The 13,732-nt window shown below is 30.7% G+C and overlaps 1 protein-coding gene across 1 annotated transcript in view; it reads right to left on the bottom strand.

Annotated features, from left to right (window-relative positions):
• The window catches only part of LOC121119610 (uncharacterized), a 169,802-nt gene extending 156,611 nt beyond the window's left edge, over positions 1-13,191 (bottom strand). The window contains 1 exon segment of the mRNA XM_071889146.1: positions 12,479-13,191. Within this exon segment, the coding sequence (XP_071745247.1) occupies positions 12,479-13,095 (617 nt within the window). The 5' untranslated portion in view covers positions 13,096-13,191.
• Between the last annotated feature and the right edge of the window lie 541 nt (positions 13,192-13,732).

Below are 13,732 nucleotides of genomic sequence, written 5' to 3'. Positions count from 1 at the left end.
AATGCAAAAAAAAAACCAGAATCTTCCTGGTTGTATATCATCATTTTTATATATATGTTATAGTTGGCTAACCCTCCCCCCCCCTTATTTAGTTGTGGTATGAGTCAATTTATAATTTAATTAGAACTTAATTAAAAAAATAAAATAAAAAAACCCACGAAATCTAAGATTGCATTTTATAGTTAAAAGGGTTAAATAAAAGTGTGTAAAATGAAGTTATTTAAATGATATGTATAATAAACACGTCAAATTCTCTTTACAACCATGATTTAAAAAAATGAGTATCGGAGAAATAGAGAGAAAACCACTTTCTGATGGTGGTTTTTTTCTTCATTCTTTTTGTATTTCAATCATACATACATAAGCCCAGTTCCTATTTAATAGACACTTTTATATATTATATGTATTTAAAAAATTCTTCATTTTGATGTCATGACTGTTATTATGAGGTATTCAACACTTTTTAATGGGTGGAATCTTCCTTAATGGAAAATCTCTATATAAAGTCAATGGGTTTTTTTCCCCTTCTTGTTTTTAATATCATTGTGTTCACATTTCTATAAAGAATTTTTAAAAATACGACTAACTCGGACAAATGGTAGTATCAAGAAACTCCCCAAAAGAAACGAGGGGGTTGTTTCACTACCTAATACCTACCAATGGAATTCCTTTAAAGGCTGTCCCATGAGTAGGTTTTGGATAATGCATTAATATATTGGACCCCTTATCAGCCGATAGCAGATGTAAAATAAAGCCTCAAATACATAAATAGAATGAAATGTTTGTACGTAGAACACAACCATTTTAAAATTCGTTGCCAACAAATGGTTTTTTTAGGATTAAAAAACCATTTGGGAGTCATGGTAACAAATGTATGAGGTTATCCATATATGTACTTATATATTCGCCTTTTATATCTATATATGAAATCCACCCCAAAAAGCCAGTGACTAAAATTTTATCATTTTACAAACAATAATTTGATTAAATTTATTATTGAAGCGCCTTCACAAACCTCATAAATTGTATTTAATGGAATGTAAGGGCATATTAAAAGGTTTCAAGTTGATTTATTTATTAAATAAAATGAATAAATTTATCCCCCCAAAAAACTTGATGAAACTTTATTTATAATGCTTTATAAATATGAATACTTCCATTAAATACTACTCAATACCAAAGAACAACGGTGATATTGGAATTAAATCAAATTAATTGGTACTGATGATCCCTTTGAAATGGTTAGATTTGTAGAACTAACTTTGTTCCCCATATATTAGGGACAAAAAAGTATGATAATTAAAGAAAATTGCAAATTTAGAAGCTAATATATTATCTACACTATCTAAATAAAAGTGTATAATGAACGTAAAGAGAAGTGCATTGGAGCCCTTGTTCTCCATGGCGAATCTTCGAGTACTACGTGAGAGGTTTCATCTATATTAATAAAACAAAGTTTGTCTGTAAAGACCTCATTTTTGATTGTGCTTTAATACTTAATACCCAGACGACTGATTGATCTAAGAAATAAAAATATAGTAACGAGCAGTTGAAGCTAAATCTCAATAATCTTAGTATTAAAAAAGAAAAAAAGAGTACATATAATTTATATCCATGTTAGTAAATGAGTGTCTGTTTGTCGACTCTAATAACTCTGGGCAATGCTGGGAAATCCTGGTAGTAAATAATAAATAAAACATTTTTTATATGGCGCAAGATAATATATAAGGTTATGGGGCTGTATAGCGATGAAAATTTGGCAATCAGGGTATTAGTGAGATTGATTTTTTTTCTTCTTTGTCTGTCCCATTATGACATCCAAATACAAAGCAGCTTATTTTACTATCCTCCCTCATCTTATCATAGTATAAGTATAGTTTATTCTGATAAAATTTGATTGTTTCGGCCTCATTCAAGATGGCGGACATCAACAGTGCTGACGTCACAGAAAACCGCTCTACTAATTATTATTTCATTTTTTAATTACATTAAGTTCAGTAGGTTAAACAAATGCCTATATACATATATGAGGCACGGAAGTCCCTCTCTAAAAAATAAAAACTTCTGCAAATACCTAACATGTTTTTGCAAATAAAAGAAGTGATTTATTAGTACCTGTGCAAAAAGCAAATATGTATTTATATAATTAATAACAAATAATAATTATTTATCAGATCATTTTCTATTTTGTATATACTTTGTGGGGAACGTGATGGTTGTAGAACCATGGACATCCTTCCGATTGGTGAGACTACCTATGTACGTGCCTCTGATTGCATATTCAATAATAATGTACCCCCTCTTCCGAATATACCCAAGATTAGTGCCAGATAATGATGATTCTGGAAGTGATATTTTCCATGGGAAAAACCGTCTTAATATTTCACAAAGATTCATTGTTGTCAATTCTTCATGGTAATTTACGTGACAGAAGGTAATGTACATATTATTATAATATATATATATATATATAGATCGAAGAGCAACAAAGGATTTCATGTTTTTTTAATAGAGCTGATTTTCATACATATGTAGGTTAGGACGGTTTGTTTTCCAACTTTATCCAAATTCCGATTATGGCTAGTACGGAAAAGGTTGTTACGTAGTTTTAAAATAATTTTATATTGTTCTTTAGGGCACACATTTTGGGCAACGTGTGGAAAAGGCATTTAGTCGAATAAAATTGAAAAAAACATTATCCTTTATTTCGCATAAAATCATAACCCTTTAATAGGTTTGACACGAGATATCTTATTTTCAATTTTTTTTTTTTTTTTTTTTTGCAGCGGACGTCTTAAAAGAAACGTTAGGTAATATAAAAGAGAAATAATTTCCGGTAGCTTAGACTGGGATTAGAATACTCAAAAAGACAATTAGTTGGTATGGACAGGACTAAAAGAGGCAAGGAGTTCATAAACTTCATGTGAATCCGTGATAATGTTGATATCAATCGGGATTAACGAAAGGGATTTATAGATTATTTTAAATTTTCAGAAATAAAATATCATACTTAATTTATGTTCCAAAAAGTTCCAACTTTATTTTCGCCATTTTTGCTCTATATAACGACTTCATAAAAAAAAATTACAAATATTGTTTATAGGTTAGATAGATATCTATTAAAATAATTTTATGTCTAATAAAGAATAATGCCTTATTTTAATCTTTTCGACTAAATGAAGAACCTTTCCCCTTTTTCAGACTTTGACCCATATGTGTTTACCTAAAGAGATGACGTCACATTAAAACAATGAAATTTTGCATAAGTTATATTCGTACAACATGACCACTCTTTTGACACTTGTTCAAAAGCAAAATTGTAAAAAAAGTATAAAAACATACCCCATCCTAACGAAGATTTAAATGAATATTTCACTTTTTACGAATAAAATATGAATACTTCAAGATGTATGTAAGTATAAAATGTATTGTATATGATGAATTCCTCATAGGGTACAGGCGTGAGAGGAAATCAGATTCCAATCAGAGTGATGCTCTCTTAAAACGTACGTTCTGATATTATGAATGTATCGTTTTATTCAATAGGTTTGTAGATACATATACACCAATAAAGGAAGGAAAAAATGAGATAATTAGAATAATAAAAAAACTTGGAAGAGGGTTGGGGAAATAAAAGTGTATGTAATATTATAGGTAAATGGAGTCGTTTTCTCACTTTATGCCAAGAGGCGTTGTGGGGGAAAGTGTTTAAATGGGAGCTTCTATGAGATTGATTTTCTTTTATTCAATTTTTGAGCGTAGGAATTACATACTAATAATATAAAATGTATGTATGTACATAGAATTATTAAATATAAATGAAAACTGTTAAACTAGAATCCTTTTTAAAAAAAATAGATTTTTGATTAGATGTTCCATTTACTATCTGCATTTATACGAGTATATATCCACCTTTTTCTTGATCAAGGGCATGTGACCTTATGCCTCCCCTCTTAGGAGGAAAAGGTCACTTTAATAATTATTAATCATTAATCATACAAAAGCTTCATAGTCATTGCAACAGGACTCTACATTATGGTCTAGATACCCTACGAGGGCTTTTCATTTCTCAGGAAATTATGTTTGAGTGGGATCCCGGGACTTATCCGAATTCCTTTAGTAAATAATAAATACTTAAATTTTGTGTTTTTCGGTCCATATAGACTGCAGTCCAATCCAGTTCAGCCCTACAAATCAGTCCAAGGATTACTTAAACTCTGGATAGACAATAGATACACAACCTCGTTAATAGAGACTTATAAATACAGAATTATACTATTAAATAGCAATTGTAAAAGAGAAGAATTAATTTTTGTGATGAAATGATAAATCAGAAACGCAAAGACCTATCCCATTGCTCATTGAGAGCCTTCTTTTGGGATTTAATTAATTAGTAATGAAGTTGTAGAAATATTTTGTCGGAAAATTTCATTTCATGAAAAAGTACTCCAAAAGTAATTATTCAATTTGGTCGAAGAATGAGCTAAATTTTTGAGATTATCCATAACAGAGTTATTATATTGTTAGTGCCTTCATAGTTCAGTCTTAAGCCATTATATATTCTCAATTTTCATTTTATCTTTATCACTAATAGTGAGCAGGTTTTTTTTAGAGTCAAGGAATCCTGCTTTTATTAACCCAATAACCAGATCAGACTCATATCAACAAAAAACTTCAATATTAAGTAAATTGCAAACTAATTTTTGTTGGAAAAGGAAATCCTATTATAACAATGTTAAGCAACAAGAAAATCGTAGGCCAAACACAGAGGATTTATAAAGTAAATCTCTGTCCTAGCCTTTTTGTGACGTCATAGGGTATATTTGTTTAGTTAAATGTAATACATAAAAAGTAAAAAATAAATTAATTTAATTTTTTTTCATTGAAAAATCCTCGAAAAATGGGATTCGGAGAGAGATTCCCTACCTATAAACTGATTAAAATAAAACGAAGTGATTACATACAATTTGATATTTTATCATGGAAACAACAAAAACGACTTGTGCTACCCCCTGGGGGAGTACATTCTACCATCATCTCTCTACCCATTATACTCAAATCTATGAAGAGAGCGTCATTGCCAAAAGATTATTACTCAAAGAAATTATGGCAAGAGGTTATTTCAATTATATTATTTCAATATTGAAATATTCATTGACTCATATTTTACTATTGATTAACAAAATATTTTACAAGGGGAGGGTTTCTCATAATTTTATGTATGAAGCTAAAATTAGAAGAGTTTTCTTCAATCAATAGCGTTTGTGGACTTAACAATAGATAGTGCAACCAACGAGGAATAAGCGTTACTGATTTATATTAGTGTGTTTACAAAATGAGCCAGAGTGGCGCTGTCTTGCGGCAAAATAATACAATTCCATAATGAAAATATTATTCAATATATTTATGTGTAAATTTAAATTCAAAATTGTATTTGGCGCGCAAGAAAAATAAATTTAAAAAAATAATAGAATTAGTTGTGACACTCAGTCCGATACCCATATATTTTTTTTTAGTTTGGTCTTAATTGATTTATTTCATAACAGCGGTCTTAGCCTGTGGATCGAAATTGAATCGTTACCAAATCGTGGATCAAATTTATTATTCCTTAAATAAATCATTGTTGATGTTTTCGTTGTTTTTCCATAACAAAATGTTTTCTAGAAATATTTGAAACATCTTGAAAATCTATTAAGTCTTCATATAGTCATATCATTTGAACAATGCGTCTTAAAACTGGTATAAATTTCAGAAAGTATGATAAACATAATACCAAACTCAGTAAGCTCTGTATGACGTCATTGCACCAATGTTGACAAGCAAGAAATACACATCCATATTTCAACTATATAACTGGTGTAGACCGAATTAAATTAGTCCTTTAAAACCGAATTAGTTTGATTCAACGAGTGTCGTCGATTTCAAATTGATCTACGATTGAAACGAGACCAAACCCCAACACTAATATTAAATTGGGCTCTTGAGAAAAAAATATATATGAACTTCAGCTCATTGAGACTGCAAAGAGAAAAATTCATTGGAAGAAAAACAATACAGAAAAACATCTGACACGATTGGCAAGTAAACAAATAGTTGGTCATGTAAAAAAAATAAACAAACACCAGCAATTTATATTTCATCTAGAGATATTAAATAATTGTCAAAACAAAAAAATGAATGAAATATCAAATATTTTAAATTTTCGAGTTTTGTCAATGGTATGATTCTGATTGTTTTTACGCTGAGGAACATGATAATGACTTTTATAACCCAAGACCTCATATTTTGTGGCCTACATTATGCTTTATTGAAGAATATTATTTCCTACAATATCTATATGATTTAGTGTTATTTTTCACTTTAAAAGATCTAAATAAAAGTTAAAAAACAAATGTACAAAAAAACAAATCCCTTCTTTACAAGTCTAATAAATTCTTCAATTTCATTTCAATGAAGAAAAAACATATTTTTTCGTAAAGGGAAGACATATAACTTCATAACTATAATAGATAGCATCTTAAAAAACTAATATTTAAAAAGTTATTTAAGGTTTGTTTCTTAAATAAATATTTTTATATATTTATTTAAGCTATTAACATAAGTTTAATTTATATATTGATCTCTGTAGTTTACAAAAGCAAAGTTTTGCATTCTAAAGACAACTTTTATAGTTTTTATTTTTATGTAAAATATATCAAATAGAGATCGTCATCTCAGTCCAAGGGCACAACCCTATCTATATCTATTAATTTTTTTGCCAAATGATTTTTCAATTTTGAATCCTATATCCGTGGTGGATAAAATATATTATAATATATATATAGAAGGACCATGTCTCGAATATTCAATGTTAGATTAGCATCTATTATTTTCATCTATGTATTTGACAAAATATTGTTTGTAATTTAAAAACCCTTATTGAATTTTTTCGTATTGATGTTAATAGTAAGATTATATTGACGGATTTCTTTTTTTATTTTAAATTTCAGTATATTTTTTTACAAGCATCTACTTATGTATATTGTTGATGGTTTTTGCAAAAAAGTTATAACTATTAACGGATGCTAATTATTAGAGGGATTGAAAATACGTGAATAATCCATTATCGAAGTAATATCTTTGTACGCAAAGAGTCGATATATCGGATCTGTAGGCAGTTTTTAATCTATTATATATAAAATGGACGACTCACGAAATAAGGGAGAAGTGAAACTTAAGATTACTTTATGTGATTACTCCAATTGTTTTCTTGTTATTTTTTTTCTTCTTCCTTTTGGAAAACGAAGTTTTATGCAAAATCATCACGTTTCTTCCTTTATTTCTGGTCATCTTAATGGCTGAAGAGGGACGGATGATCAAATTTAAATACAATCATATTTCAATAAAGGAATGAGAAAAGAGTTATCACTTACATACATGGAATAAAATCATGATAATGACAAATGCTGTGAGTGAACACAAAAGCAATATTGTACAAACATAAAAAAAAAGAAGAGAAACAGACAATTTATTTATACTTCCTAAATCTGTATAAAATTCTATCTTCATATACATATTTCAATCAATTATAGGCATTGAAGTCAATTTCTAAGATGAGTTGAGATGCCCAAGAATGTTAAACATACTTTAGGATCTTCATGAACTATTTATGAGTCTTCATTTGGCCCCGATATGGGCTTTCTTATAAAATCTATCAAGTTCTAATTATTTCAATGAGATAATGTATTTTTTCTTCTTTAAGTGCAATTTGTGGGAATTCAATGGATTAATCGGAATGAGACATTGACGATAATTCGCCGGAAAATAAAAAAAATATCGAAGCTAAATATTAGTCATTGGAATAATAGTTAATGTTGTTGAGAGGGTGTTTATTGCATTTTTCTACGTAAATATTATTGTTGAGTTTACGTCTAAAGATTCTAAAACGATCTGTGACCGTCATAACTTTTGTATATGTAACCATTCTAATTCAGTCCAAGTTCGGTCTTCATGGATTTCAAAGTAAAATCCGGTCAACACGAAAAATCTATATATATATATATATATTAGGGATTAAGAAACTTTAGGTTTCGGATCGAGTCTTAACACTATTAGTCATGTAAGATCAAAATTTACAAAGTGTTGGATTCCAGTCAAAAACTTTGAAGTTGGTAGAGTTTAAAGTTTTCAGTTCTGCGTCGAGTCGAGTTCAAATTTGTGATAATTTCAGTACTTTCTTCTTTTTAATGCATCAGCTCTAATTTTAGTAAATATAAAAGTAGCGCTTTTAACTCTCTTTTTTGAGTAAAACTACTCGAATTCTCAAATTTCTCTAGTTTTGAATATACTATGAGTTCTACTAAAGTCAAATTTTCCAAATAAATATTTCGGCCGAGCTCAAGTAATACTCGAGTCCAATACTATTACAATATATACAGAGTGCGCAAGTTATATGTTCCACAAAAATGATTTTTTTCAAATGCAATTTTCTCACTAACCAATTAAAAGATTAAAAATAAATAAAACAGATCCTGAAAGCTTGATGGATTCTGATTCGTTTCATTTAATAAAATCACCTCCAGTCTCAATTACAGTTTCTATACGAGGTCAAAAGCGCAAGCAGGCCATCACCACTTGGTCCCTTGGCAAAACCTGGAACTCCTTCCTGATCCGTCTTGTAAGTTCGTTTTGGTGTTTCAGGGGATTCAGTTGGTTTGTTGTTCGATCGTGGCCCAAACAAAAAAATCTATCGGATTCAGATCCATTGAGTTTGGAGGCCCAAAGTCCAACAAGACGAAGTAGTCAAAATTGTCTTGGAACCATTTGAGACTTGTTTTCAAGGTGTAGCAAAATCAAAATCACCTTTGGAGGTGTCAATTCCCTCCTAACCTATCAAACAAACGTCTAACTTGGCCCCAGAGTTAGAGCAATTGTTATATTATCCCTCCCGTCACGGATTCCAATGAGAGATCTGTGCTTTTTCCTAATATTTGAGACAAAGAATTCATAAATTGATTCCATTTTTCCAACTGGTGTAAGTTTGAACAATCTATATAACCAAAAAAAAAAAATGTCTGCGTTTACTCAACAGAGTGCGCAAAAGTTACAGCATAAATAACTGGTACACCCTGTACATATGTGTGTAATATAGAAAGAAAAACTTTTTGCTCTCTTTGTTTTCAGGGCAATCTGTGAGAAAAACTCACATGAAACAATTAGTCAAAAAATTATTCTTCTTTTGTAAAAAAAAAAAAATATTATGAAACCGTTTTTTCATACATTGGTATTATTATAACGTATGGATAATAATTGCTTTGTACATAAAGAAGATCAGACATTCAACGAAACCCCTTGAAGTGTTGTGCTGGGTATCTAAAAAAACGAACTTTTTTTTTTACATATAATAGTCTTAATTTTTGGATAATTAAGAGCAATAACCGTCTGGGAAAGCTGCGCGATAATTATACAAATCAAAGTTGACTGGCATTGCGACTCGCTTTTGTCCAACCTATGTATGTTGAGTCAGTGGCACGACTTTTACAAGGAAGGTCAGCTATTTGTAGCGCTTATATATAAAAAATATACATTATTTTAAGGGGAATTACAAAATCTTGTATTGTATTGGTTTTAGAAAATTATTTCGATTATGCGGCCTCTAAATTATGTCCTCCCCCTTCAAAAAAGGTATTTTACTACTCCTATTTGACTGAGGTTTTTTATATCGACTGCATTTATAAATTTAATCGTTTTCAGCGGATTTTTTTTGGTGTTTATTTTTTCTCAGATCAATCTTCTTTCATGTTATCATTGTTTTTATGTAAAAAGAGTTCATTTTAAAGACACTTTGAAAGTTTAGAAAGTGCTTCAATTGAGTAATACGTCATAACTCAGTCACATAAGTTATAACAAAAAATAAACAGACCATGAAATGCTTTAAACTTCGATTGATGTCATAGTACCGATTTTTGTAAATTAGAAAATTTGAATCTTGCTCAATTTCGTTTCTTGTGATTATAAAAAAGTCACTAATCTTCTTAAAAATTTCACACCCTTAAACTATTCCTCGCAAAAGGGGCCATGACTCCCTTTGAGCCCTTTAGAACTCAATCTTAGTTCATAGTCATTACAAGGAAAAGTGAGGCTCTGAAGCTTTTAGGAGTAATGACTACATAAACGAACACTCGTTCTATTCATGTGTCTCGTAGGTCGATGATTGAACGTATTCTAATAAATATTTATACGTACACATGGAAAATTTAGGGTATTTTTATTAAGGAAAAAATAATACTAAATATATTTTCTTCCTTCTTTTTAAAATGCCTCGTAAAGGCATGTAATAAACACTAAGAAGGATACTTAATTTTTATGACTCTCCTACTGAAGTTAGTTCTCCAGGTGTTTAATTTTATTTCCTTATAATGTGAATAGACTCTACATACAATGTATATAAGTTCAAGTCATGCAAAGGGCAAGGCATCATGGACAACTCAAAAGCTGCACCATGACAAAATAAAATCCTTTTATCTTAGAGACTTTTAAATTATAAGGGATTACACCTCCATCGTCTACATAGGTTTATATATACGCACAGTTGGTATATAGTACATAGACCCACAACAACACGTGCCCTATGGAGATAATTATACATATGTAAAGAAATGTAGATCCTCGCATCATGATTTTCCAAGATTTAATTCTTCTTTCCGAGAAGAAACTTTTTATTTTATTTTGATCCAAATAATAAATAAATTTCGTCACATTTTCCTTTGACAAAAAAATGTGTTATTTTTATTATATATTATGTACCTGTAATTTCGGGACATAAACAAATTATTTTATCTACAATTCTGTATGTATGTCACGCCGTTCTCTCTATTGTATCTCACAACCTTTCTTCCATAAAGAAGCAGGGGAGACAAATTTACTCAAAAATCATATTGTAGCTGTCCCCCAATTCTTTCCAACTATGGAGTTATTGTACTATAAATTGCTTAGAATTGTTCACAACACTTCAAATTGAACTGATTCGAATGATCTACATTGGGCCATGGAGTTTTATATACATTTGGAAGTCCATTCACGTCATTTTGTTTACAGACCTTTCCCACTTGAGTCATGGATCATATTTCCTATACAAACTTGATACAATTACAGTTTGTAGTGCATAATTTGTATTTAAATACATTTGTCGTCCGTAATTATTAAAGTAATAAACATTTTAAACTATATTTGTGGAATTAATGTGTTTTTTTATTTAAATGTTTTTTGTCAGAAATAATTTGTTGCATTAAAGTTTTTAATTTGGCATTTTAAATATGTTCAACACAATATATTCGGGCCCTATTGTACTCTGGTAAGTAATAAAAGCAAAAATAACTCATTTGGGAAAAGGAAACACGCTGCCTTTATTCCAAATATCCTGAGTTCCATGGTTCAGAGCACTGATTGTTGGAAAATAAGTAGAAAGTCGACAAAAAAATACAGTTTAAATTTTGCTATAGGTGTAGAAATGAGCTCTGTGTGTCTGTAAATACGTTATTAAAGAGATACTTCTACGGGTGTAATATGATATTATAGAAAATAATAGAATCCAATACCAAAGTTATAAACCAAGCGGCGAAACGTCCCTGTAGCTTGAGTAGATCCTATGCCCAAGGTAAAGAGATTAAAAACTACGTAACTACAAAAAGAAAAATACGACTCATGAGGGATGTATCAATCCCAAAATATTGATATTCTGTCGTTAAACTTGAAGGATACGTTTAAAATGGGCACTTAAAATACGCGTCGTCACCTTAATTGTATCTCAGAACCCTTTCCATCAAAAAGAAATAGAAACAGGCCTAAAATCTCTTTGTAATAGATAGTAAATTCTTCCTGACTATAAAATTATTAGTCAATAGTTGTTGGGAATTGTACAGAGCACCTTAACAAGAGCTAATTATAATTCAACCAATCAAAGTTAAGAACATACATATATAAAGGAAAAAAGAAGGAGACAAATCGAGAGGTGACAAAAAAATACCGTCTATATTTTGTTGTTAGTAAAAGGATCGTCGTGATGTTGTTGATCAGATATTTGAGGACTGGATCAGTTTTTTTATATGTATATAACAAATGTTATATGTCCATATACATAATTTAGTATTTGTATCTATCCCCTTCTGAAGTAAAAGTCTCTTCAGCTATCATTAGTAAAAAATACATAAATTACTGGCGCTTAGGGTATAAATAAAGTGTACGTTTATATTATGATGTAATTAAAATATTACACATTTTTGTGTATCATACCTCTTTTATTTTTCACCCTCTAATTATAAGGTTATGAATTAAAACATTAGATAATGATGACGAGGGAAATAGAAAGAAAGGTAGAGAAAGCCATAAATTCATCTCCTGACATTTTTTTATTCTTTCTGAGGGAGGGGGGGTCCTTCCCTCTCCCTGAAGAACAGCTCATCTTATATTAAGTACCTACATATTAATTAAAGGAACCTACCTGTCATTTCCATAGTAATTAGGGATAAACATCCCACAGTCCTTGTCCATCTCTTTATAGTCACTACGAAATTGAGCATGACTCATAGCAGACAAAGAAGTGGTGGAAGAATTAATCCTTGATCCTCCTCCCCATTCGGGTTCACTCTCCTCTCCAATGGGTAAGTGGATTGGTAGTGAGGGTCCAAGAGAACTTGTGGAACGACTCAGCTTATAGAACAAAGGATAACTCCCTAATATCGTTCGATTCCGCACAATTCTACTCTTAACAGGACTTCGAGAGTTGATCGAAGTCGAGCAAGAGGTTGTCGTGGTCTTTACAGAGGCCAATTTGCTTATATCCGAAGCACTCTGACTCCGAGACAACAAAATATGTCTCTTTGTCTGTTCACTTTCTTCTACTTCTTCTTGTAGGGTATGAGCCGGCGGTCCCTCAAGGGATTTGACATTCAGATAGGAGGGAGGCTTTAGCTCGTGGGGTTCGTAGATGTCAATGTGTGAAGGAACAGAGGAGTAGGAGAAGCTAGGAGGAAGCTGTTGATGTTTTTTAAAGGAGCTCAACATTCGACGTACAGAAACCGAGCTTGTACTTCGATTGAGTCGTCTTTTTGAAGCCATTTGTGACAGGGATTAAAAGTATATAATAACGTGATTTTTAACGTGGAGGGGATGAACTAATGTTGTTAGTTAATAGAGTCAAAACTCACTTCCCTCAGGGTTGTTGATAGTTTTAACTCTCACGGGGTTAGGAGCAACAAGTACGCATAATAAGGAACCGACAGAAGCACAGACACAAATAATGCACGTCACTCCGCTTCGCGAGACTCAATCAAACTAAATAAAGTTGAATCTTTACTTCATGCGAAGGAACGGAAGTTCTGTATATGTTCATACATAATATAATATCGTCTTCTAAGAAGTAGAAGTAAAAAAGAAGAGTAGCCTGCGTGTAAAGTAATGGATCTACGCGCTCATCATAACCCCGTTGCAACAGGAGTTTTTCCCAAACCGTAGCTATACACATTACAAACATTATATTATATAAATGTATTACTCTGCGGGAGTTACAAAAAATAGTATTTGCCTCTCTTTTTTTCTTCATCTTCTTGTTGCTATATTTTTGCAATAAAGAATTACATATACCATACATATATATATACTAAACAAATTGCTTGTTGTCCATGACACAAACAGTCTATTATTACTTTTTTAAATAGTGTATACAAAATCTGTTTAAACAATGAGAACTCATTTA

The sequence above is a fragment of the Lepeophtheirus salmonis genome, chromosome 6, assembly GCF_016086655.4.
Source record: "Lepeophtheirus salmonis chromosome 6, UVic_Lsal_1.4, whole genome shotgun sequence".
NCBI lineage: Eukaryota > Metazoa > Arthropoda > Copepoda > Siphonostomatoida > Caligidae > Lepeophtheirus > Lepeophtheirus salmonis.
Note: the sequence above shows the minus strand (reverse complement) of the source record. Positions and strands in the feature narration are given on the sequence as shown.